Below are 26,946 nucleotides of genomic sequence, written 5' to 3'. Positions count from 1 at the left end.
GGAAGGGTTTGACCTGTAAGGCAGCATATGAACATTGTAAATAATATCCAGTGATTCCTCTGAAAATCTGCTGCTGAGAGGCAACAAATAAAGGAGTGCTACTGCATTTTGATGCCTTTCTTGTTGACTTCGCAGAGTCAATTGGTTGGCCACCATAGGAAATAGGATGCTAGACTAGATGGGCCTTTAGGCTCTTCTTAAGTACAGTACTTGCATTTAGTTTTGATAATCAGGAAACTGAGGCACAAAAAAGAGCAGCTAAATGTGAAAATAATAACTACTACAGTCACAACCGACTACTTAATCTTAGTCTTTGCTCACTTAATCTTATTCACTACTTTGGAGACCCACCAGATGAGGAAAATCTTGAGAGAACACCAGGAAGGTGAGATTCACAAAAAGGATGACACATTTTTATGTATGCAAAGGTTTCTACAGTCTTTATTTCCTAGACACTGAGGACAGAACAAACAATAATTACACATCAAAGTGATGAAGAGCTTCACATTTTGTGTGTTTCTTCAATCACCTTGAAGTTTCTATACATGCTTATTCTTCGCTTTTGACTGCCTTTCCAGCATCACGGGTTTTCACCCGCAGTTTGTTGACCTGTGACTCTGCAATGTCAGCCCTCTCTTCAGCTTCTTCCAGCTCATGCTGAATCTTGCGGAATTTGGAAAGGTTGAGGTTGGATTGTTCCTCCTGAGAATTAAATTATGAAAACAATAGTATTAAAAATTCAACTTCCATTTTATTTCAACCATAACAAGGTGGTTGGGAGCAGGATGCTAATGTCTTGATTCTTCATTATGTGATTTAAGTATTGTTATGAGTTTGTGGGTGCCAGTTTATGGAAACCCAGCCATTATTATTATTATCATCATCATCATCATTATCCCTATACTGTAATCCTAGCAAGTGCTAAAATATAAACCAGGCTAGCAAGACTGTCATGCCATTGAAATGTTGTAGAGGCTTGTTAGTCATGACTAATTTAAGTTTCATTTATTACTATGGGTCCACTCAGTTTAATTAAGTCTGGATTCAACGTATAGTTTTCTCCATGCTGAGAAAATGTTCAGTTCATAATTTTCTGCCTGTCAAGGAAAAAATTATGAGAAATCTAGTCTAGACTCCCAATTAAAAATATGACAGATACACAAAAAGTATAATTATCCACTCTATTATTACAACTCATTTTTTAAAATGATATTCTCCATATTTGTGTTATGCAATATTCTTGTGTTCATTACTTAATTAGTACTTCCATCTCACATTTTCCTTTTGATTCTTGCTTTCCTTATTTGTAGTATCGGATAATGTGCCACTATTTAGGACTTTGGCCCACAGGCATTTTAATGAAACTCATTATAGTAAATATAATCAGATTTATTTGAAATGTAACCATTGTTCCATCTTCAGTGCAATACTTACAGCTTCTTCAGATTGTCTCTTATAAGCTTTCACTTTCATTTGCAGTTTGTCCACCAGATCCTGAAGCCTCAGAACATTCTTCCGATCTTCCTCAGACTGAGGAAATGGAAGAAACAAGTGAGTTTTTATAATTTAAAATTCATTCCTTGGTTTGATTTTCTTAAATAATATATTTTTCTAGAGTAAAACTTGCACTATGTGTTGTGGGAGAGCATTCCATGTATTAGAGTGGTTAAGGGCTTGATAAGAGGAAATGAATAGCTATTAATGTTTTTTTGGGCAGGGGGGCTGTACATTGGCTGTATTCTTGGTTGGTTGGGGATATCAGGGCATGGGAATACGGTGACATGTTTATGTTGGCTTGCACAGAAGGGTTATTGAGCGATGGAGTTGCTTATATTGTAACAGGGGGAAATAAAGCGTTCATGTAATTTACCCCATTACAAACCTTTGAGGACGAAAATATTTTTGAAAAGAATTTCTCTCACTCTATTTCACTGCTATTAAACATTTCCAGTTTGAGTGCTCAATAACTTCAGTAGCATTTCTTTCACTGTATTATTGAAAAAAACACTTATCACCCTCACCTGGTAGGTCAGCTCCTTGACACGTCTCTCATATTTGCGCACACCCTTGATAGCATCAGCACCACGCTTCTGCTCGTTCTCAACTTCAGCTTCCAGCTCACGTACCTGAGGAAGGCACAGAAGAAGGGAGAATTTGCATTCCATTGCATTCTTTATGTTCAGAATGTATAAAGACTACAGATATATAAGGAATACACACTCTGTGCTCCAGTTTCTGGAGCTGCTTCTTGCCACCCTTCATTGCCAGCTGTTCTGCCTCATCAAGACGGTGTTGCAGGTCCTTTACGGTCTGCTCCAAGTTCTTCTTCATCCTCTCCAGGTGGGCACTGGTGTCCTGTTCCTTCTTGAGTTCCTCAGCCATCATGGCTGCCTATTAATAAAGATGCCAAACCAGTTCAAGAAATCCACCATACAAAGTGTATACAGGTTCCGATTTTATAAGGGAACTCCCTCCAACTCACATCAGTGATGGCCTTCTTGGCCTTGTCTTCTGCATTGCGGGCTTCTTGAATAGTCTCTTCCACTTCACCTTGGATTTGTGCAATGTCTGTTTCCAGCTTCTTCTTGGTGTTGATCAAGCTGGTATTCTGTTTGGGGGAAAACATATTTGAAAAATTGTCTTAAAACAGCTAAGACAGAATTTTTAAAAGGCAGGAAACAATGGCATCTACTCAGAAATGAACTCAATGAAGCTCTGCCTCAAATAGTTTCCTGGGATTTCCTATTCCCAAATCCCCAGAGTTTCAAACGAGATGGAAATTTTATAGTATGCATACCATTGAATTGAATAATAGAGAAATAAGCTAAATAATCATATCCATAAATGTTTTGCATAAGAGCAAGCAAAGATTATTTAGGCATAGCTTTGTTTCCTTCAAGTAATATGGCTAAAGGTGGAGCGGGATGGAAGAGAACATTCCGCAAGATAAACAGCCTGCTCTTCTCTACTGGTTAATGAAAGGTGGGGCACGTTACATATTAGAAGCTTACCTGTGTGTGAAGAAGTTGCACACGCTCACTGGCATCCAGAAGCTCCTGTTCAGCCACTTTCCTGCCTCTCTCTGTCTGTTCCAGAGCTGCACGGAGCTCCTCAATCTCAGCCTGCATAAGATTAGCTCTGCGCTCAACCATAGCCACCTGCTCCTTCAGATCTTCCTGGCTCCGAACAGCATCATCCAAGTGCAGTTGTGTATCCTATCAAACAAATTATTGTGAGATACAAAGTCCTTAACAACATGGAAATTCCAGGATTTAACTTTCAACTGTGTGGCATTGTACTGTAGATACCTTAAGCTGCCCTTGTGTGTTCCTGAGGTTCTTTAATGCCTCAGCAGCTTGGCGGTTGGCATGGCTCAGCTGGATTTCCATTTCATTCAGATCTCCCTCCATCTTCTTCTTTACTCTCAGGGCATCATTCCGGCTCCTGACTTCAGCATCTAGTGTGCTCTGCATGGACTCCACAACTCTCAGGTGATTCCTCTTCAGCTGATCGATTTCTTCATCTTTCTCTGCAATTCTCCTGTCAATGTCAGACTTCACTTGGTTGAGCTCAAGTTGGATGCGGAGGATTTTGCCTTCTTCATGTTCCAGTGAGGCCTTAAGAAAGCCATTTATATTAGCTATTAGTAGACTAAAATAAGTGCCCCCCTCTCCATTTTATTAAAATGCATTAGACATCATCTTTAAAAGGAAATATTTTGTGCATTCTTTCCTCCAGTCAACAGCAAAACAGAAGTGTCCATCACGATTCTGTTAACACTGTTAGTAATTCTTTAACTATTTTTAATCATAGAACAAGATACCGTATTTTTTCGTCCATAAGATGCCCCCATGTATAAGACGCCCCCTAATTTTTGACATTATTTTTTACGGGGAAACCTAGTCTTATACACAGAAAAATACAGTACTTTTATCCTGTTTTCTCTAAGAAGAATGATATATATATGTACCTCAGCTTCCTCTAGAGAAGCCTGCAGTTCAGATTTCTCTTGCTCAATCTGCTTCTTCACTTTCTCCAATTCATGGATAGCCTTTCCTCCCTCAGCGATCTGTTCCGTGAGATCAGAAATCTCCTCTATTGGTTTTACACAAAGTAAAGAGAAATAGATGAAATAGATGAATAGTCTAGTTGATGTAATATGGATGGTGATAAACAGCATTGGGGCGGGGTGGGGGTAAAGTGCTTTATTTTTTAATCCCAGCTCATCCTTGTGGAATAGATTAGTTAGTTCTGCACGCACGTCCATGACCTTATGGACACCACGGTCTGTCCTGGAATTGGGGAGAAGGAATGTTTGACTTTATATGATTCAGCTGGAAGTAAGACATAGCTTCTCGGTTTTGGGCCTATAGTATTCTAAACTCACTTCTTAGAATACAATTATGAACTTACGTTGGAGATTCTTGTTCTCACGCTTCAAGGTTTCCAAGTGATCCAAGGATTCCTCATAAGCATTCTTCATCTTAAAGAGCTCTGTGCTGAGAGAGCGAGATTCCTTCTGGGAAGCTTCCAGTTCAGACTGGGCTTCTTCAAATTTCTGTTTCCAGTCTGCTAAAATCTGCAAAACACCACCAAGAAATAAGCAATGAATTCATTAGACCTGAGAACTGCAATATGTTCATTTAAAAAAGGCCAAGAATACCTTATCAAAGTTCTTCTGCTTCTTATCTAGAGCTGCACAGGCTGAATTGGACCTTTCCACATCAATCATTAGGTCCTCCACTTCATTCTGTAGCCTTTGCTTTGTCTTCTCAAGGGAAGCACATTTGGAGTTCACAGCTTCTACGTGCTCTTCAGCATCCTGCAGGCGCTGGGCAAGCTTTTTCCTTGAAGAAGATAAAAAAGTCAGTAGTAAATTGCATGAATCTGCTTGGGTAATCAGGAAGGTCTATTATCCTACCATAGGCATTGCATAACTTCTGTTACAGACATCATAGAGGGGTAGAAGGAGGGAACCCCAAGGTATCCGAAAATATAAAAAGCATTTGGGGAGAACTGGTGGGAGAACCCCCAAAACAGCCCAGTGAGGACTTTGAATGCTAAGTACCCACAGAACCCTGAATCAGTGGGAAAACCTGGGTGTTGTGTAGGAATGAAATGGGCTGGCTGATAGGTGAAGAAGTGAGTGCTACTTTGGCAGCCTAGAAGCCTCCAAACACTCACTGATTGGCTGGCAGGAAAGAGACTTCCTGAATGAGAACAGAGGCATACCCAGGTGATCTTGTACCCATGGCAAGGAGCTGGATCGATGTGCACCCCTCTCCCTTTTTCTTCCTCCTGCAATTCTCACCCACTCTCTCTCCCCTCTGAGTGCTCCACTTCTTTGCTCACACTTCTAATAGTGCCACTGGCTGATTGGGGAACGGGCCAGCAGGGCTGCTGTGACAGCCCACAGCAGCAGAGGAGCGGCCCAAGGAGCATGTGGACAAGCAAGCAGTCTCTTAACCACTCCAAGTGAGAATGGAGAGGTGCAATTTTTTTGATTCCTGGTCAAAAATATTGCAACGTTTTGTAGCAGTTCCCCAGGTGTCCTAACTAATGTGTAGCAGAATAACACTTTTTATCTCAATCTCCCCAACATACTTGGCCTCTTCTAGTTCTTCAGTGCGCTGGATTGCATCAGTCTCGTATTTGGTTCTCCATTGGGCAACCTCACTGTTTGCCTTGGACATGGCACGTTGCAGCTCAGCCTTTGCTTCCTGTTCCTCTTCAAATTGTTCCCTGAGCAAGTCACAGTCGTGACGAGCAGATTGCAAGGCATGGGCCAATGCATTCTTAGCCTGGATAAATTAAAATATTTGTTAAGTGATTTGCCTTGATCTTTTTTGGGGTGAAGTTAAGTGTCCTGAGTTCCGTGGGTCTTTCTGCCTGGCAAGTGTGTTTAGGACTGCAATCTGAGATGGGAAACCCATGGACTCCCAGCTCCCATCGCCTCAACCAGTATGACCAACGCTCAGGGATGATGGGACTCCAACAACACCAGGAGGAACACAGAATCCCCATCCATAGTCTAAGTAATTTTGGTGGGTGGGTGTGGTTTATTCCCATGACATTGCTGTACAGCTCAAATATCAGTTCATTACATATGGTTTTGTCTGTACAATATTGCTGTTTTTAGTTTGTTAATTTGTGTTTTGATGGTTGGATTATTGTTGCTTTTATGGTTGCTTTTGAACTGTAAACTGCTTTGAGCAAATCAAAGGATAAAAGGCGGAGGATAAAAGGCAGCATAATTTTTAAGCAAAAAGAATAAAATTTCTAATATGTTTCCATAACACTTTAGCCCTTTGCAGCAGCATGTGGGATTTGCAACACAGCACTGAAAATCCATTTACTAGATCTAGTCATAATGCCCACCTTTGTTTCTTCTTCAAGTTGCCTCTTCAGTTCTTCAACCTGTTGAGTAAAGCCTTGCTTGCCTCTTGAAAGTTGGGAAATCAAAGCATCTTTTTCTTCTACTTGGCGAGCAAATTCACCTGAGAAGAGCAAAAAAGAATAGAGTATTTAATAGGGCTGAAATAAAGTTGACTGAATAAACTGTACTCAAGAAGAATGGGAACAACTGGGAGTATAAAAATAATAAAATTATCTATACAGTCATATCTGAGGTTAAACATAATGCCACATAAACCACACACTCCTCAAATACTAATTGAGAAGAGCATACACTTTCACCTTTCTTCCTGCTGTGATATCACAAGCACACAAATCAGGAGAGCTTGCACCACAGATGCAGAAGTGAAAAGTTTCCTTAGTTTAGAACTTTACAAAAAAGTGGAATGATCTGAATGTAGAAGAGACTGTACATTGGGCTGAGAGCACTTGCTTAGAGAGCAAGTGCCACTCTTTGACTTTGGAATCACAACCCTGATACATTAACCAAGTAACTTAGTGTTGAATAACGTTATTCTTCACATTTTCAATGTTGTGATCTTTTGATGTTAAAATCGGCTGCAAGTTACATTTCTTAGGAGAATTTACAAACAACTTTCACAGTGTATATAATGTGTTACAGTGTCTAATTTCTAACCAATCGTGTGCCTTACCTCCTTCTGTCTGCAGACGTGCTCTTTGAGCAGTCAGGTCATTAATTGTGCGCTGGTGCTCTTCCTCCTTTGCTTTAACCTCACTCAGCTGATCTTCCAAGGAGCGGGATAATTTCTCAAGAGTTGACTGAAATGGGCAATTGGAAATACATTGAAATAGTCTTCAAACTGATATATTAGTAAGAACATTCTCTACAAAGAAATTAAAACTATGAAAACAATACAGATAATATTTTATAAATTTGTATTTATGCAAATGTAAGGTTCATTGCAGCCTAAGTAAATGACAACATACATTTAAACCAAATTCTGAAGTTTGGCACAATTTGACATGGAAATTAGAAACTTTGCAAAGAGCTAAAATCCAATAACTGCTGAAATCTATAATTTGATTGCCTTCCTCAAGTCAGATTCTTATAGGCAATCTTTGAACACAAACATAATTTCATGAAACAGTGGAGGAATGTGTTTACCTGTATATTCTTTATTGGTGATAAAATATATAAGCACCTAATTAATTCATCAAACAATTACATTGACTACCCAGCAGCAATTCAATATTGTACACTTAGGAGCAGACCTTTTACAGTGTAATCATTAAAAATATTGTCCATTTTTCATATATAGTGTACCTAAACAAGTAATTCTTGGCATCAAGAACATGTTTTTAGTGCTGCTTCATTTGCTTATGCCATACAATCTGACTCTGCTTCAACTTTAGCCTAAGGTCAGGTTTAGAGATGTTCTAGCAGCTTAGCTCTTAGAAAACCATTTGTCAAATGCTTATGAGATGATGCAGTGGTTCTTGCATCCCTTCCCTAATGCACTGAAGTACAATACCTTAGATTTAGAGACAGATTCCATATTACTGGCAAGGTCATCAATCTCCATCTTCAGCTCACTCTTCTCCTTCTCTAGCTTCTGTTTCACACGCTGCAGGTTATCAATTTGTTCCCCAAGTTCAGCTGCACTGTCTGCATGCTTCTTGCGGAGAGCAGCTGATGTGGCTTCATGTTGCAGAGTGGCCTCTTCAAGGTCCCTGCGCATTTTCTGGAATTCTGCCTCACGTTTCTTGTTCATCTCAATCTGAGCTGCGGTTGCCCCACCAGCTTCCTCCAGACGCTCACTGATCTCTTCAAGTTCTCTGGAGAGATCAGACCGCTGCTTCTCTGCTTTGGCCCGAGATGCACGCTCAGCCTCAATCTCCTCCTCCAGTTCCTCAATACGGGCCTAGAGAAAGAGAAGCAGCCATTAACACTCAGAGTCTTCCCTGATGAACTAATTTTCATATGATGGAGTCAATATGTGCTTGACTTGCCTGTAACTCCTTTATCTTCTTCTGAAGCTGGGAGCCCAAGGCCTGCTCATCTTCAATTTTGCTTTGTAGCTGGCTGATTTCAAAGTCTTTCCTTTTCATAACAAAGCACAATTATTATTTTTGATTCAAGTTCTAAGATGGCTGGGTGCCATAAAGAGCTCCCAAAAGGTCTTCTAGACAGTAAACCATACTTACTTCTTAAGCTTTTCATCCAGCTGCTGCTTATCATTCTCCAAATCCATTGTGGATTCCTGGGCCAGCTTCAGATCACCTTCAAGCTTCCTCTTGGATCTTTCCAGGTCCATGCGAAGTTTCTTTTCTTGCTCCAGGGACCCTTCAAGCTAAAGACAAAGAGGGGACAAAGACTTTGTCACTCTAATACTACCTTCACCCCACAGCTATTCTTCTGCATGTAATGGTGCTTACATCGTCCACTTGCTGCTCCAACTTGGTCTTTGCTTTGCTCAGAGTATTGACTTTGTCCTCCTCTGCCTGCAGGTCATCCAAGGTCTGTTGATGGGCTTCTTGGAGGGCTTTCTTTTCCTTGGTCAATTTGGCAATGTTCTCATCCAAGACTGCCATCTCTTCAGTGAGATTTTTCACCTTTTAGAAATGAACAAACAGATTCAATGTATCATTCTACCCTGCAATGACAATACTGTACTGTACTACATTCTGACTATTTGTTGCAGATCTGAGCACATTGTGATCATTACCTTGTTTTCTGTGGCATGCTTCTCCTTTTCCACCTTGGCCAGTGTTAACTCAAGATCATCAATGTCTTTCTTCAGCTCTGAGCATTCATCTTCCAGTTTTCTCTTTTTGGCTGTCAGCTCAGCATTCATTTCCTCTTCATCCTCTGCCCGTTCAGTCAGCTCCTTAATTTTAGCTTCCAGCTGAATTTTGGTTTTGATCAGCTGGTCACATCTCTCCTCAGCATCTGCCAAGCCATCAGATTCCTATAGGTTGAAAACATATTTTTAATGCATCTCTCTCGTCTTGTTTAATTAAGAAGTAGGTTTTTAGTTGAGACATACACCACATAAGCAAAAGTTTGATAAAATTCCTTTATCAGGGATTCAAGGACAATCTGCACATTGATATGCAACTGTGTGGGTGGGAGGGGGCAGGGAGGAAACTTTATCTGTTTCTGACTTTTGGAAGATTGGCCTTTGCTAACAGACCAGAAAAGGGGGGGGGGCATTGAAAAGGGAAGAAGGTAATGAAGTGTGCATTGAAATTGAGCATAGGGAAGATAGAGAAAAGGCGGCTAGTGGAGACATGAGCAAGGGATGGAGGGAGGGGAGAAACTGAACAGTGGGTTGAAGGAGGAAGTGAACAGAGACATGTGTGGAAACAAGAGTTATCAAGCAAAGGAAGGGAATGTGGGATAAAAGTAATGAATACAAATGAAGAGGTGGAGCTGAGGGTTTTTCTTCTCTTTTTCCTTGTTCCTGCACTTTATTGTATACTTGATATCTATAATTATCTTTTAAAATAAGTTTTATTCGCTCCAAATATTCTCAGCACTTTTTGAATTCTTGTATCCAATCTATATCTGACAGGCCTTGAGTCACTAGGACTGAAACATTTAATGTTATTAGTGATGCTTACAGATTGGACTTGGAGCTGTAAGTCATTCTTCTCTTGCATCAGAGACACCATTTTTTCTTCCAGCTCCTTCCGTTTGGCCTCTGATTTGGCAAGGTCTTCTTTAGTTTTCTCAAACTCTTCTTTCATGTTGGCCATCTCCTTCTCTGACTCAGCACTCTTCAGCAGAGGTTTGATCTTAAAGTACAACTTCATCCAAGCCCAGGTCTTCACGTTCATGAATGAGCGGACATTGTACTGAATAGTGAAGACAGACTCTCTGTAAAGAAAGCAAACTAAATCTTAAGGATGATTCCAAAATAAAATTTGTTTTCAACTTTGTTTAATCTGTATTAAACCTGCATGATCACTGTATAGTGCCGATGGACTCATTATCAAACTGAACTCATTGCCAGTTTGATAATGAGTCCTGTTACAGACTATGAAACTCTACCTCCTTTCCATCATTTTCTTGAACTCCACTCTCATCAGGTAACCACGGCAAACAGCTTGGGTGCGTGTAATCAGCTGTGCCAACTTATCATCTCTCATCTCCTCTAGAGTACCCAAAAGGCCAGCTTTGAAGAACACCTGGGAAAAGAAAATATTACAAAGTATTGGTCACTACCTCAACAAACTCAAATGTTACAGTCTTGTAATGAAAAATAATTTTACCTTTGTGTGCCCAAATTTATATTGGGTATGGTCAATATCGATAGAACCGAGAAGCTTCTCAGAAGCTTTCTTGCTATCCATGAACTGTCCCTCTGGGACGGCACTTGCATTCAATATCCTGTATCTGTTGAGAAAAGCTTATAGTTTTTATTTTGCCAAAGTATTATGATAGTTGGCACTAACTTCCACAATTGTTTTTGTTACAGAATAATATATGAGAGACTAAAAACTGAATTTGGCTGTCAAGTAAATCTTATGTCTAGGGAAACTTTCCTAAACATGATGAACATTTGAAAACAGACTTCTTAGTAACATGATCTTACTGCAGATCGCCTTTCAGCTTCTCTAATTACCTATGCTGCTGCAAGCCGATGCAATATAAGAAATTCCATTGCTGTCTGGAGGTACACAGCTATTAAGGGAGTACACAGTGTGTCCCTGATATACCTTTTTTATTATTTCATCCCAGTTCTCTCAACCACATTCAATATAAACATACACTAATAATCCATCAGTGAATTCTTAGTTGATTCTCAGAATTCTTAAATGTTTAATACGTACTATGGCTGAAATGCTAACTACACTCACTTTGGCTTTAGTGGGACATATTTCTTAGTGCTTTGGATTACACTGCATTGTACTGAAAATGTATTTTCAAAGAACTGAGAAGCATAATAGTAAAATAGTATGGAATATACAGACCTCTGTTTAAAATCACCGTAAATGATCCTGCTAGGGAATCCCTTTCTGCAAATTCTGATACCTTCCAGCACTCCATTACACCTCAGTTGATGCAATACAAGTTCATGCTCCATGGCACCTTAGAGAACATTAAAGTATGGATTAGTACTACAGGGTAGAATTTGCTTCTCTTTCAAAGAGTGTATACTAAAATGTCTTACCAGGTGTTTTAGTTTCATTGGGAATGAGACAGCGCACAAAATGAGGGTGGGTACTCTTCAAATTGCTCATCAGCTTGTTTAAATTCTCCTATGAGGTCAGAAATATTTGTTTTACCTGCATGTTGATGATTAATACACAAGAACAAGCCAAATTTTAAACTGAGACACAGCCCACCTCTGACATTGGAAGCTGCTGAAGATATAACTATAGATATATAGATATTGATATATAAATATACTCTTTCTAGGCAATGTATTTTGAACATATTGATCTCTGTATCATTACTTTTATGTTTTTTCCCCTCTCAGATTTTGTTGTGATTCGACAAATCATAATATAAGCTAGGAAAAAGATTTATTGATTTAAAGCAAGTTTATTCCCCATTTCACAAATAGAAGTTGTGCTTACCCTAAAGAGAGCAGATACAGTCTGGAAAGAGGAACCCTTCTTCTTGCCACCTTTCTTGGCGCCCTCTAAAACATAAAAATTATAAAATACATGAATGAAATTAAAATCCTTCAATGAATTACATAAACATATACCATTAGAATTTAAAGCAACCATGTTCTTAAGTTGCTAATTATGAGTTATGTTGATGAGCCAATTGGAAAGTGCAGCAGGAATTACCTTCTGCAGGGCGGTCAGCAAATAGCAAAGCCAGTGTCTTCATAGATGATTTCTGGTAGAGCTGAATTACACTTTCATTCAAGGGGTCCTTGTTCTTGTCCAGCCACCCACTGATGTTGTAGTCCACAGTGCCAGCATAATGGACCAGGGCGAAGTGGGCCTCAGCCTTGCCTTTGCCAGGTTTGGGCTTTTCAAAGTTCTTGCACTTGCCGAGATGCTGTTCATAGAGCTTGTTCTTGAAAGATGTGTCTGTTGCCTTGGGGAACATGCACTCTTCTTCTAGGATGGAGAAAATGCCCATTGGCTGGAGAGAACAAGGAGAGTAAAAGTAAAATTACTAAATTAAATTCACAGAATTGTGGAGTTGGAAGGGACCCTGAGGATCATCTAGTCCAACCCCCAGCAATGTAGGGCTATGCAACTGTTCCATATGGGGATTGAACCTGTAACATTGGTGTTATCAGTGCCACACTCTAACCAACTAATGTACCGGTAATTAGTATTTCACAGTAAAATTGAACTCTTCATAGTGCACATTTAGTAAAATGACATAGCTCTACATGAAGTTTAGACAAAAGCATCATCACAATTTCTGTTATTATTATGGAGCTATTCATTTTTATAATTAAGCATAAGCTTAAGCACCTTGCTAAAACAGGGATTGTTTGCAGTTACACATGTTGTAAACAAATTATTTTTAAGAGACCTTCTCAATGAGTTCAATGCAGGCAGCCAGGTCCATCCCAAAGTCAATGAACTCCCAATCGATTCCTTCTTTCTTGTACTCCTCTTGCTCCAGCACAAACATGTGATGGTTGAAAAACTGTTGCAGTTTCTCATTGGTGAAGTTGATGCAGAGCTGCTCCAGGCTGTTGTACTAGTGGGGGAAAGAGTACATTTATTCTAAAGAGTACAACTCAGTGCGACCCACTTTTAATTCTAGATACTTTGTGATATTTTCCACCCATATGCTTATTTTCCACCTGCATGTCTACCTAAGCTACCCATAACCTGATTGAAAGATTTCCACTCATTAGACATTAACTTGGATTAAATATACTAACCTAGCAGATGAAGAAAAATGCTATAAATAGAAGTAATATTAATGGGGTCAGAGGGACTTCTGTGAACTAGACAATGCAAATATATCCTATAAGAGACCACATGTTTAGCAGTGTTCTTCATTCTAGTTTTCTAATGGTTAATATTAAAAACCTTACATCTTTTCAGGTTTCTGCAATTATTAATGGTTTTTGACAGTTCTTCTTGACAGTAAAGTCATATCAGGTCTACTCATTATTTTCTCCTTTGTTGAGCCCAAATTCACTGCTTCCTGTGCTTTCAGATACATTGCTTACACTCTGTCTCGCTCCAGAGATTCTTTGTATTTGTGAATCATGCTCTTCATACCAAATCATATCTGCAATTCCTTATCAGTGCCAGATATTTCTGCATCTGGCATCCTCTCCAGTTATCAGCTTGGAAACAATTTCACTCCTTCATTGCCTTTGCATTGAGAACATTATTGAACTACACTCTTTAATTGCTTAAAGGTGTTACTGTGCTATCAGAATCACCACATCTCTGTTCTCACACTGCTCCTTCAAGGCCCTGTTTCCTTACATCAAAGATCTCAAAGCCAGCAATGTCCAACACTCCTATGAAGTGCTGCCTAGACTGCTTGGTATCCAGCTGCTGGTTGATACGAATGACCATCCACAAGAACATCTTCTCAAAGACAGCCTTAGCCAGAGCACCAACATTGTTGTACACCTATAAGAATGGAATGACAACAGTCAGCATATAAGTGGAGCAACAAAGTGGAGTCCATCAACCATGAGTTTTGTACTGCAGATCATTACCTGCTGGACCGTTTGGCCTTTGGTGACAAACTCATTGCCAACTTTGACTCGGGGGTAGCACAGAGCTTTCAGCAGATCTGCTGAATTGAGATTCATGAGGTACGCAGCCTTGTCAGCAACTGAACACAGATATAAGAGGTTTATGAGCCCAATATATAATATTTTCTACATTGGATGAATGTATGAATAAACAACACAGCTTGTATAGAAATACTCCTGCTAGAAATACTACAAATCTTACTAGGAATACAAATAGAAGCAGAGTAGTAAAATACTTTCCCCTGACTTTTCAGTGATTAGAAGCAATAATAGGTCTGCCTCTCTGAACACAAATTAACTTCCTGGTGTATGACATGGAAACTACTATTACATAACTACATTCTGCCATCTCCAGCTTCAGGAATTACATACCTGGTATGTAAACTAATTGACCTTTTACTGAAGACCAGAATTTAAATCCAGATTTATTTAAAACATACGATATCAAATTGGGCATGTTCATTCAGATTTTCAAAAAATAAAACCACCTTTTCTGTACCTTGGACTAAGCCCCATTAAACTCACCAATGCTTACATCTGAGAATAGGATTATGGCAGGCATCCCCAAACTGTGGCCCTCCAGATGTTTTGGCCTACAACTCCCATGATCCCTAGCTAACAGGACCAGGGTCAGGGAAGATGGGAATTGTAGTCCAAAACATCTGGAGGGCCGAAGTTTGGGGATGTCTGGATTATGGTTTTTACTTACAAGATCTACCAGAAATCCATGCTTACTTTTTAACTACACCATTCTTTCATATAGCAAAAATTCCACAACAAAGCAACAAATTAAATTTAGTCTTTTACTGGTGATTAAGGATGAGCCTGTGGTTTATCAGCCCCTCTTGGCTGATAAAAAATAGCAGAGAGGGGACAGCTGGCCAGACTAGGGAGGTTATAAATGTCTCCTTGCAAGATGGATGGGCGTTTGTCTGCTCTTGATGGGGTTACCCTCCCTCTAAAGGAGTAGGTATGTAGCTTGGGGATAGTTTTGGATCCTTTGCTGTTTGAAGCTCAGGTGGCCTTAGTGGTGCAGAGTGCATTCCATCAGCTTTGGCTGGTGGACCAGCTGCATCCCTACCTGGGCAGGGATAACTTCTGTCATCTACACTCTGGTAATCTCTAGGTTAGATTACTGGAATGTGTTATATGTAGAGCTGCCTTTGAAGATGGTTTAGAAACTTCAGCTGGTACAGAATTTGGCCGTTAGGCTGTTCACTGCAGCAAGGTGGTTTGAGCAAGGTGGCAGAGGGCCTTCTCAGCAGTGGTGCCCTCCCTGTGGAAAGCCCTCCCATTAAATGTCAGGGAGATTTAGGAAACACGGTTTAGGAAACATCTGAAGGCAGCCTTGTTCAGGGAAGTTTTTAATGTCTGACATTTTATTATTTTTTATATTTTGCTGGAAGCCGCCCAGAGTGGCTGGGGAAACCCAGCCAGATGGGCGGGATATAAACAATAAAATTGTTGTTGTTGTTGTTTGTTATACTGATCTTGGCCTGTCTGCAGTGGCTGGTTCAATTCAAAGTCCTGGTTTTGACCTATAAAGCCTTAAATGACTCAGGACCGCAATACCTCAAGGACTGCCTTTCCCCATAATGAACTGATCTGGACTCTGCAATCATCATCTGAGGCCCTTCTTTGTGTGCCTTCTCCATGAGAGGTCCAGAACAGGCCTTTCTGCAATGGCTCCCCATTTGTGGAATGGAGAGGCTTGCCTGGTGCATATCTTTAGGTGCCTGGCAAAAGTGTTTCTCTATAAGCAGGCCTTTGGCTGATTAACATTATATGCCCTTTTGAATGTGTTTGTGAGAAAAGAGTTATTGGTTTGTTTTTGTTTTATTGTGAGTTTTGTGTTCTCACTTTGTATTTCTATGCTGTGAACCATCCTGTGATCCTTGGATGAAGCGCAGTATACCAATTTAATAAATTAAAATAATAATAAATTAATCAGCTATAACTACATGTTTGTCACTAGAGGTGCCAACTTGAGTCAAATATTGGGATGGGGATGGGTAAGCACCGCCCTGCATAATTGATCACAAAAGCATCATGCACACACCATTTGATGGCAATGTCCATTATTTTTTTTGTTGTGTACAGCCCCCTCAAATAATTTATGGGAGGGCGCAAAGGGACCTCAGCCCCTAAGAGTTGACTCCTATGTTTGTCACCATAATGTGGCTAAGAGATTAGTTGGGATAGCTTTGGTGGGACTATGGCAACCAAAATTCCATCATTGTTTTTCAAATTTCTAGATTATATCGACTTTCAAACATTTTCTGGCTTGACTTAGACAAGAAAATTAATATAAAATAGTATAATATAAATTAATATAAAATAGAGTGGCTGGGGGAACCCGGCCAGATGGGCGGGGTATAAATAATAAATTATTATTATTATTATTATAAAGCTAGACATGTCTACTCAAAATTAATCCTTATGGGATGCAATGAAACTTACAGGTAAGCGTTAATAGGACTGTAACTTTAGGCTCTCATTCTTATGCATTGGACTTCAGCTGTTCAAGTGAAAGTTAGGAGCAGCTGAGGATTAAGGGCATTTTTTTGGTTGAAGGCTTTTGCTCATAGTCCCATTGCAAATTCTGTAAATACCTTCAGTGCCATCTGGCTCAGCCTGCTCCTCACGTTGCTTCTGCTTGAACTTCATGTTCCCATAGTGCATTACAGCTCCAGTTAGCTTGTAAATGGCTGTCTTTTCCTCAGAATTGAAGCCCAATATGTCAATGGCACTCTGGCAATTGAATCAAGATGTGCAAGTGAATATTTTTTATATTACCTCTAGTTGATATGCCTAAAGACTCACTTATTCATGCTACTTACATCTGTAGCCATCAACTCTTCTTGATCATCTATGCTGGCAACAGTGATCTCACCCTGGCTCACAAAGTGAAAGTCATATGGGTTGGTAGTAATCAGAAGCATCTCTGAATAAGGAGAAGCAATGATACAGATTTATTTTCATCCATTGAATAATGAAGCATCAACGCAAGATTTTAGCAGCAGCCACCAAAACAGATGCCTCTTACCAATCAGTTCTGGCTTCTTGTTGGACATGATCTGATAAAAGATGTGGTAGCTTCTTTCAGCTTTCAGCTGGAACGTAACTCTGGACTTCTCTAGCAGATCTGGCACGAAACAGAAGCAACCAAATAAGAAACTAGCGAGTGAAAGCAAGCAAGTGAGAGAGCGAGAAAGAAAGAAAGATCCTATCCCTTACATGTCTCAATGTCAGCAGAAGCCAGTTTGCCCGTGGCACCAAAATGGATTCTGATGAATTTACCCTTTAAAGAGGAAAAGGCATGTAATTACAAATCCTAAGAGGCAGATTCTTCAAATACATTACTACAGATTTGCTGAAAGGCACCACCCATAAAATTGAAGGCCAACTACTATGTTCAGATTCTGCAGAAGACTTACAAAACGTGAGGAGTTGTCATTCCTCACAGTCTTTGCGTTTCCAAAAGCCTCCAGCAAGGGGTTGGCACTGATGATTTGATCTTCAAGGGTACCCTGCAATGTATGTATTACTGTAAGATTAATTATATAGAGATGATTGCATCAAAAGCACTTTTCATCCTTTCTAGCAAAAAGCTTACATGCATTTTGCCTTGTGCGACTGGCTCATCCTTTTTCTTGTCACCTGTGGCTGCAATTGTTGCAAAGTACTGGATGACACGTTTTGTGTTCACAGTCTTTCCAGCACCAGATTCTCCACTGTTGATTAAACACATATCAGAGTGTTATGTGGATACTGCAATGCGCTCTACGTTGGGCTACCTTTAAAGGTGACTCGGAAACTACAACTAATCCAGAATGCGGCAGCTAGACTGGTGACAGGAAGGGGCCGCTGAGACCATATAACACCGGTCCTGAAAGACCTACATTGGCTCCCTCTACGTTTCCGAGCACAATCCAAAGTGTTGGTGCTGACCTTTAAAGCCCTAAACAGCCTCGGCCCATTATACCTGAAGGAGCGTCTCCACCCCCAATGTTCAGCCCAGGCACTGAGGTCCAGCTCCGAGGGCCTTCTGGCGGCTCCCTCACTGCGAGAAGTGAAGCTACAGGGAACCAGACAGAGGGCCTTCTCGATAGTGGCACCCACCCTGTAGAATGCCCTCCCATCAGATGTCAAGGAAATAAACAACTATCTGACTTTTAGAAGTTATCTGAAGGCAGTCCTGTTTAGGGAAGTTTTTAATGTTTGATTATTATTATTATTCTCTTGGGAACCGCCCAGACTGATGGGTGGGGTATAAATAATAAATTCTTATTACTATTATTACCCTGCCCCCTATATTATTAGAGAGGAATAGCCAGCAAGCAGAACATGTTCTTCAAATCCTACTAAGAAACTAGGGGGTCAGATACATGCCCCTCTTCTATAGAAATAAAATCAAAATTTTGTGTAATCCAACAGGAGAACTTTTAGAAAACTAGATCACTGGGGATTTCCTTTACCAGCATTTAAGAGGAGTATACATGTAATTGAATATTTCCTCCCAGGTAGGATAAGGTAGTTTTGACACAATTCCTTCATTGTCTGTTGTACTGTATCACAAAGTCAGCATAGATTTCATTAAGGAAATAAACTTACGTGATCAGGATCGACTGATTCTCACGATCTGGAAATATATATAACAAAAAAGAACTTGTTATTAATTTAGTGCAGCTATGGTTCAGTGTGAGCTAACTTGAGGAAAAGTCCCATTAAACTCAGTGGGACCTGGTTCTGAACAAACATGCTTAGGATGACATTGCATGTAATTATTAAAGAACTTGCAGTGATTTGCATACAAGCAGGTCATAATAGGTAAGAAATATGCAGGGCAAAGCCCAGGTTGTGTATATGCTATGATGCTAAAGGAGCTCAGCAATAGTTCAGAATTTGGCAATGCACACAAAATACATTCCTCTGTATTTTTTACAGCTTTTGTATCTTTTACAGCTTGTGGGATTTATTTGTTTTTTAGGAAGTATCATATAGCTTCTCTATGGCTACAAAGTATGCTTGGAAATGTGTGGAAACCACTTGATGAAATACCTGTAGCAATGTGAAACTGAATTAGTTTTTCATTATTTGAATGCATATTCTTTGCTTTTCCCAATGACTCTCAAAACTGTGTGTGCCATTTATGCATTAGTGTACTGATTATAAATAGCTCTTCATGAATTTTGTTTAAGGAATTAATTCCCCAGTAAAAATAAAATATGAAACCATTCATTCCTAAGAATCAAACTGAATATTCTTTATTCCAATTTATCCATTGAAAAATGGAATCACATTTCAACAATATTGGTATTTTTTCTTCTTGTCAACAATTGTTGATTTTTAAATTTTGTAAATTTTTTGGTGAAAAAATAAGCCAACATTACTTTTTGAGCAGGAATTAGACTACATGTATTAGCATGTAGCGGGTGGCGCTGTGGTCAGCGGTTCAAATCCCCATGATGGGGTGAGCTCCCGTTGCTCGGTCCCTGCTCCTGCCAACCTAGCAGTTTGAAAGCACGTCAAAGTGCAAGTAGATAAATAGGTACCGCTCCAGCAGGAAGGTAAACAGCGTTTCTGTGCACTGCTCTGGTTCACCAGAAGTGGCTTAGTCATGCTGGCCACATGACCCGGAAGCTGTCTGCAGACAAACGCCAGCTCCCTCGGCCAGTAAAGCGAGATGAGTGCCACAACCCCAGAGTCGTTCGTGTCTGGACTTAATAGTCAGGGGTCCCTTTACCTTTACCTATTAGCATGATTAGGGAACTTCTTAATTTGTTTTGAGCCAGCTTTCTAATGCTGCTCTATATGCTATCTTAACAGACCTCCACATTTCCTAGGAAAGATATTAAGGTTTCTCTTGATAAAATGTTTCAAAGAGATCCCTATACTCACCAGTTAACATGAACTGATAGGCATTGTCAGAGATGGAGAAGATGTGGGGAGGGGCCTCTTGACGCTTTTTGCCTCTGTAGGCATTTACCACTTCTGGGTTGTACACTGGTAGCCACTTGTATGGATTGACAGTGACGCAGAAGAGACCTGAATAGGTCTGGAAGAACAACAACATATCTAGTTTATTTTATCCTGTCTATTGTAACACACACACAGAGCTTTATTGTGGTCCATGGACCCGAAACACAGCACAACAATAGTATATCAACAGTTATTAAGGTGTAAAAGTGGCCTTGCTAGCCAGCAGAGGAGCCTATTGTTGATTTCTCTAATATCCCCAATAAAATGCAGTTAGCTCACAACTTGCACAAATTTAATTTATGTGATTGCAGATTTACATACTTGGTGACCGGAGAGCTGAAATCACACAGATTAAATGCCCATAATGCGGATTGCTTAAAAGCTCTTCCTGGACCAGTTTTTCCTGGCATGGGAAGAGCATTTAAGTGCTCAGATTTGCTTACCAGGCTCTGGGAAGGTCTCACACGGGCTCTGAAAGGCTCTGACAAGATATTGCAGGGGCCACCCAAGACCTCTCAGAGCATGGTAAGCAAGATGGAGAGCATAGATGCTCTTTGCCTTGCATGGGGGGGGGGCAAGGCATGCTTGGCACACTGGCTTCAGAAAGGTAGGGATGGTAATGTGGGGGCAGTTTCAGGGTTGTTTTGGCTAAACACAATTTTGGTTTTATGCACAACCCCCCCGGAATGTAACCCCTGTACAAATTGTGGGTCAGTTGTATATAATTCCCAAACTAAGGAACTTTGAGCTGAGCAGGATATTCAGGGACATGGCTGAAGATATATACTTAGGACAGGATGTTTATCATGGGGAGTGAGGGGGGAGAGAATTGAAAAGAAAAGATAAAGGAATCAAATATGTTAGTAGACTTTTGCCACATTCCTGTCCTTGATTGATACAAGACACTAGGAACATAATATAGGATCTGGCAGCTAATAGTTACCGGTACTTTACCCACAAAAGAGCAATACAAACTGGCTAACTGATACTGTACAAGGTAGAAACTTAACATGGTTGTGTGCTGTGAGAGAGGAAAGTGCTATTTGGGAGGTCTTAAAGCAGGGGTAGGAAACCTGTGGCCAGCGGTGCAGTTAGCTAATTCTAGGCATTGGTCTTATGGGGTCGCTTCTTTAGATGGTAACGTGCATAACTTCATGTACTTCAAAATGTGGTAAGCTAGCCCTGCTGCACTTGGAGGGCATTCTGCTGCAAGGGACCCTGGCCTTCTGCCCCAAAGTCAGAACTGCCTGTGACCCTCCAGATAAAGCTGTATTACAACACACTGTCCACTGATCATGCTGGCTGGAGTTTCTGGGAGTTAGACTCTCATCTGGAGAGCCACAGACTTCCTCACCCCTATATTAAAATCTAGTTCCGCCATAAAAAGATAGAGGCATGTTACTTCAGAATATACTTACATAGATCATCCAGGCTGCATAACGCTCTTTGAGGTTATACAGGACAGCAGGTTCATGGAGGTGGGTCATCATGGCCATGTCCTCAATTTTGTCATATTTGGGAGGATTCATAGAAAAGACTTGATCTTCCTTGACTGTTACAGACTGGGAGAAAAAGGATTAAAGAGAAGGTGAACAAATATAGGAGAGACAACCAACGAAACAAAAGGCCAATTTATATCATCTTAAAAAGTAGAGGTGAGGCAATTTTAACAATGCATTCCTTCTACTCACTTCTCCTTTTTCTGTCTTGACTGTGACCTTCCCTGCTTCCCTGGCTGTGACAGAGGCCTTCACATAAGACTCCTTTTTATCTGTCACAAAGACTGAATTCTTTGCATCAAAGGGCTTGTTCTGGGCCTCAATTCTCTCTTTTTCTGGCTTTCGGAGATAGGGGGCAGCTGGCCCGAAGATGGCCATCTCCGCGTCTGAAGACATGTCTGCGGTTTATAGCACGCAGCTCAGCAAACAAAAAACTGAAGGAAAGAACAATATGAATCATGTAAAGAAAATGTAGACATACGTCCAATATACAATTTTTCCTTTGCTGTTACATCCTGTGTTTATTTCAGGGAATAGGCAACATCCAGCTCCATTGGCACTTTGAACCAAGGTCCTGCTTTTCATATGGAATACCATATACTTGGCACCTGCCGATATATATTCTGATTCCTGAAATCTAGATATTTTCAGGTCTGTGGAATTTGTTCAGTCATCCATTACACTGGATTATATAAAGTGCAGAAGCTGAAGAAACTGCCAGGGTCAAATTACCATATTGGTTGGTTGGTTGGTTGGTTGGTTGATTGATTGATTGATTGATTGCTTTGGTCATTTTAAATATTTTGTAAGTGACCCTAAGAATTGACATTGCAGTTGAAGAATAGAATATAAATTATCACATAAATTCTTTTTTTGTATCCAGTAAGGAAGAAGATGAAAGTCACTAGACTGTGCTTATTAGAGCAAGGCTATTGATTTCTTTCTTATAGTGTGAGTTACAATATAATATTATTCTGATTAAAAACAGAATTAAATGCCTATCTCCAATTGGTTTTGTACTGTTTTTAAAACTATTTTAGCTTTTATGTCTTAAGTTGCAAAAGGTGATTCATAAATATACAAATAATAATTTTCATCTTTTTGTCTCTTATTTAGAACTAGCCAAAGGCTATCATTTTAGTTTCAAGTGGCTTACACTTTACTGTTTTTTCAGTGCATAATAGACTAAGGTGCCACAAGACTGCTGTTTATTACAAGACTCTATATCCCTCTATAAAATGATTATGTACACCAGATACTAGATTTCATCCCCTGCAGACTCATCCAGATTGAGCTACTTCAGCCTGCTCTGTTAGGAACTTGCATGCTAGAATTGCAGGAGTTTGTAGCTTGAACTGTATTATTGTGTCCTTTCGTGTGCCAACAAGCAAGAAATTCTGTCAAGCAGGATTAACTTAGGAAGCTGCCTTATACCAAGTCAAACCGTTGGTCCATCTAGGTCAGTATTGTCCACAGTATTGTCCAGGGTTTCAGATGGGACATTCCCAGTCCTACCTGGAGTTGTCAGATATCAAACCTGGGACCTTCTGTATGCAAAGCAGATGCTCTGCAACTGAGCTACAGCCCTTCTACACTGCTACCTGTTATGTTTCCAATTAAATTAGAAACCATACAACTTTCAGCAGGAATGGTGTTCCTGCACAGTAGAACCCCCATGTCAAAATGATTCATACAGCCATATAAACTATGGCCTTTATGCATACATGGCATGATGCAGACTGTGATTCCCTACCATAGTGCATCCTTTCTGAATTTGACCCATGGGTTTGTGCCAAGGCAGATGTTCTATTAGAGGGGCTAGTAAAAGGATCAGTATATTCAAGGTCAGTCCCTAAAATTGACTTCCTCCTGCTAAGTGGAATGCAGCTTCATAACAAATTTTGATATAGCTATACATGGTCCATTAAGGTTGGGAGGAAGCAAGTAACCCACTGAAAAACATGCAGATCCTTTCCTAGCATGTATCTGACTTTCCCCAGGGAATTAATAAATCAGTGTCTTACCTTGTGTGGTATCAGGTGGACTGTAAAGCAGGGTTGAGCTGCCCAATACTGTAAAATAAAAATGATAGATCCTTTATCAAAGGTCCAGTAATAAATTATAGAGTAGCAGCTGATGGGCAGATTTTAAATCCCTATTGACACAGGCTATCTGTGCTCAGAAGTGTCAAATGCAGCAGGAATGTACTGGGATGTGAAGAATTCAGGGTGAGATTCTATTCCTTTTAAACTCGAGCTTCTCACACTCTTACCTTTAAGCTGTTGGTGCAAGGACATGAGAGGCTGGTCCCAAGACTACTTATATAGGGAGTGATTTGCATACACAGCAGCCTCCTCTTCTTTCTTCGGTCAAAACCTTTTTGGCAGTCTTAACTCCCAGCAAGATTTCCATTCATATTTGACACGAACAGATATAATTAGACCTTTCAGCTCCATGAATCAATCTAAAAATAATTTGACAAGAGGAGGGAAGAGTGGGTGGCAGCCTATATATTGTGGTCTGATCCTGATACCAACTTTGTGTTCTGGTAGAGGAGAGAAATATATGCATCTGATGCTGTTAGGGTGCAGTGGGAGTGCGACGTATTGCTCAAAGGAAACCCATATGTTTATGATAGAATGAATGGCAGTAAATATGTTTTAACTGGTAAGGGGAGAAGAGGAGAAGGCTGGTGAGTGCATAGTGAAGATGAAATAAATATTTGTAGCAATTTGAAATTTGCTAAATTTTCCAATTTTACTTTTTTCAAATTTGGATTAGGAAAATTCAATTTCATCTGAAGTATTGAAATGTCAGTACTTTAGTCAGATATGCTCGTTGTTTGGCAAGCATCAAATATAAAATTTTGCAAGCTGTGAGCTATCAAACATCATCAAATAAACACCACTGTGTATAATCTGTCATGTGCTGTCAGATACTGAATACAGTTGCTTGCCAGACACCAAATATATATGTTAAGCACCATTGAATGTTAACTGTGAAATACTGGACTGTTATACAGTAGATTAAATCAGTGCTTTTTTCCCTTTAAAAATGTATAGGGGTACGTACTCTCATTTTGGCTGCTCCAGCAAGCATCTAGTTGCAAAAACACAGTTTATAAGGCTAGGAGACATACACAGGCTAGACATTTGCTAAATAACATAGCATGTTGCTAACTATCTTTTTTCTTCTTAAATAATTACAGCCATGGGGGAGCCTAGTACTTACTGAGAAGGCAGAGCACATGAAGGGATCCTTTTTCATTTCCACCATGATCAGAATAGAGACACACACTCTGTATCATGCACGCACAGCTAAGAGCCTTGTGAAAGACTCTTTCCCTAAAATTCCTAGCCAAACTCGGAGGGCTAATCTCAGTTTTCATAGAATCATATGGTTGGAAGGGAGCCTGTGGCTCATCTAGTCCAACCCCCCAATCTTTTGCCCATCTTGATCCCATGACTTTGAGATTAAGAGTCTCATGCTCTATCAACTGAGCTATCCCAGGACCGATCATGGTGTGGGAGTGACAGATAATCACGGTGCTTTCCCAGGAAGAATGTTTTCCCATTCTTGTAATTATTTAAGGAAAAACAAGATGCATGGCTGTATATTACATAGTTGATCAAATTTGACCCACACTCCACATTTTTCTTCCTTCCCTGTTGCAGCTCAGTTCTTCACAATCCACTATCTTACTTTTGTGTTCCTTAATCCTTTGACCAGTGCTATTTTTCTAGAAAAAAGGTGCCTTGTTCTCTTATAATGGCAATGGCACGTTCCTGAGGGCGGCAAGTTCTGGCTGGAAAAAGCCCTGGGAAAGACCTTTTTGGTCAGTGTCAACTAAAATGAGAGAAAATAGTTTTGAAACAATTCAAAGATAGCACTACATACCCATGAAAAGCCAAAATTTTAGCTATGTTCCCTTTGTAACCTGAGGTCACACCTTGATTTGCTCATCCTTTTTCTCCCAGATTATGCCTTGAAACTGCCAGCCAAAGCAAGTTTCTGACTTTCACCATTGTGATTTGCAATCCCTAAAGTAGTGTCCTAATTCTCAGATACAAACAATGCCTGTATGACAACCACCACATATTCATTGAATTTTACCTCCCCTTTGATCCTCAGACAGGTCAGGCATAACAAATAAACCACTTAATCCCCAAACAAATCTAAATGCAAGAATTGCATATTACACCACTCTCACAGTTTAAAACAAAAACATATGGCTTTCAGCTTGCTGCTGGTGATAATAAATAAATAAATAAATAAATACCCCACATTTTCACATGGCGACTTGAGGTGGCTTACAGATAAAAACAAGAACTGCTAAAAACATAGTAAAACAATCATTAAAAAACAACGGGACATTGATAAAATTAAATATATAAAAAATCTATTAACAAAAGATTTTTAACCATAAACCAGTAAAACAGCATAGCGCCAGCTCTTTCATTAAAAGCAGTTCATTCCCAAAAGCCTGTAGGATAAGAAAGTCTTCACCTGCCAGCAGAAGGACAAGAAGGAATTAAATTTTGAGTCATAATTGCAACCTTTTTTTTGTGAACTGCGGATCGTGGAATATTACATATACTGTATCAAATATTTGGAAAATTCCTAACATACAGGAAATAACTGAAAAATATTCAACATCAAAATCTGTATATGAGAAAAACAGCCATTGTTTTCCTTTCAGTGTCTCACCTTTCTCGCTGTGCTCAAATACCGTAATGGCATATGTTTAAGTAAAGCAGGGGGTAAAGAAACACTGAGAGGGAAATCGTATGACAGCATACAGAGTATAACAAGGACTGAGAGATTGTGGGGGGGGGGTCATCTAATCTCACTTTAAACAAGTGGTACAGTGACAATAATGTATTTCAATTTCTATTCTATTGTTTTAAACAATGGCAGAGATTTGAGTAAAGCGGGGATAGAAGGATTCTGAGGGTTTTTTAAAGGAAAAAACCCGAAGCAAACAACTTTAACAGGGAAAAGTAGGAAAGACAGAAGCTAACACCAATAGGCTAATGCAACATAGCCTTTCCCAACTTCCTTCTCACTGTACTCAGACATTATTTGAAATTGCCACTCCCCCACCCCACCACGTCTATTCAAATATCTGCCATTGTTTCGAATCACACACACACACACACACCCGCTATCCCACTGTGGCCATGAAAATCCAGGATTGTCATGCAGCACTACAAATCTTTCAGTGGGGACAATGTGATGACAGCCTTCCATTTGTATGTATATAGGAAGAAAAGAGTTACTCTGGCTTTCATTAATCAGCTTTCTCTATGTATACTACAGCTCTGAATTTGAGTGACAGGGCCTTAGGGGGAAATTTAGGGAGGTCAAATTTCATGCTTGGCACA

At 39.9% G+C, this 26,946-nt stretch overlaps 1 protein-coding gene across 1 annotated transcript; it reads right to left on the bottom strand.

Moving 5' to 3' along the window:
• Window positions 1-427: 427 nt before the first annotated feature.
• LOC118079899 (myosin-4) lies at window positions 428-26,627 on the bottom strand. The gene is made up of 39 exons (XM_035104620.2): window positions 23,587-26,627; window positions 21,755-21,996; window positions 21,482-21,625; window positions 19,983-20,139; window positions 18,696-18,723; window positions 17,698-17,815; window positions 17,519-17,611; window positions 17,319-17,382; window positions 17,128-17,226; window positions 16,922-17,025; window positions 16,694-16,832; window positions 14,043-14,161; window positions 13,804-13,953; window positions 12,887-13,057; window positions 12,181-12,484; window positions 11,962-12,026; window positions 11,553-11,640; window positions 11,353-11,470; window positions 10,651-10,774; window positions 10,430-10,566; window positions 10,000-10,255; window positions 9,102-9,344; window positions 8,812-8,988; window positions 8,581-8,726; window positions 8,386-8,476; window positions 7,908-8,297; window positions 7,068-7,194; window positions 6,379-6,497; window positions 5,605-5,801; window positions 4,664-4,847; window positions 4,414-4,579; window positions 3,971-4,095; window positions 3,309-3,617; window positions 3,012-3,215; window positions 2,483-2,608; window positions 2,221-2,391; window positions 2,022-2,126; window positions 1,435-1,530; window positions 428-702 (listed from the first exon to the last, which is right to left on the bottom strand). Exons 2-39 carry the CDS (start codon window positions 21,956-21,958, stop codon window positions 550-552), a joined length of 5,811 nt encoding a protein of 1,936 aa, XP_034960511.2. The 5' UTR covers window positions 21,959-21,996; window positions 23,587-26,627; the 3' UTR covers window positions 428-549.
• Between the last annotated feature and the right edge of the window lie 319 nt (window positions 26,628-26,946).

The sequence above is a fragment of the Zootoca vivipara genome, chromosome 2 (assembly GCF_963506605.1).
Source record: "Zootoca vivipara chromosome 2, rZooViv1.1, whole genome shotgun sequence".
NCBI lineage: Eukaryota > Metazoa > Chordata > Lepidosauria > Squamata > Lacertidae > Zootoca > Zootoca vivipara.
This window is presented reverse-complemented; position numbering and strand designations above follow the sequence as displayed.

What these genes read in the sequence shown, in the direction of transcription:
- LOC118079899 (XM_035104620.2), bottom strand. Translation starts at nt 21,958, where the DNA reads ATGTCTTCAGACGCGGAGATGGCCATCTTCGGGCCAGCTGCCCCCTAT. An exon ending in TACGGTGATTTTAAACAGAG is followed by an intron (nt 10,775 to 11,352) that starts GTCTGTATATTC and finishes TTTTCTCAACAG; the next exon opens with ATACAGGATATTGAATGCAA. An exon ending in CTTCTCTAGAGGAAGCTGAG is followed by an intron (nt 3,618 to 3,970) that starts GTACATATATAT and finishes GGCTTTCTTAAG; the next exon opens with GCCTCACTGGAACATGAAGA.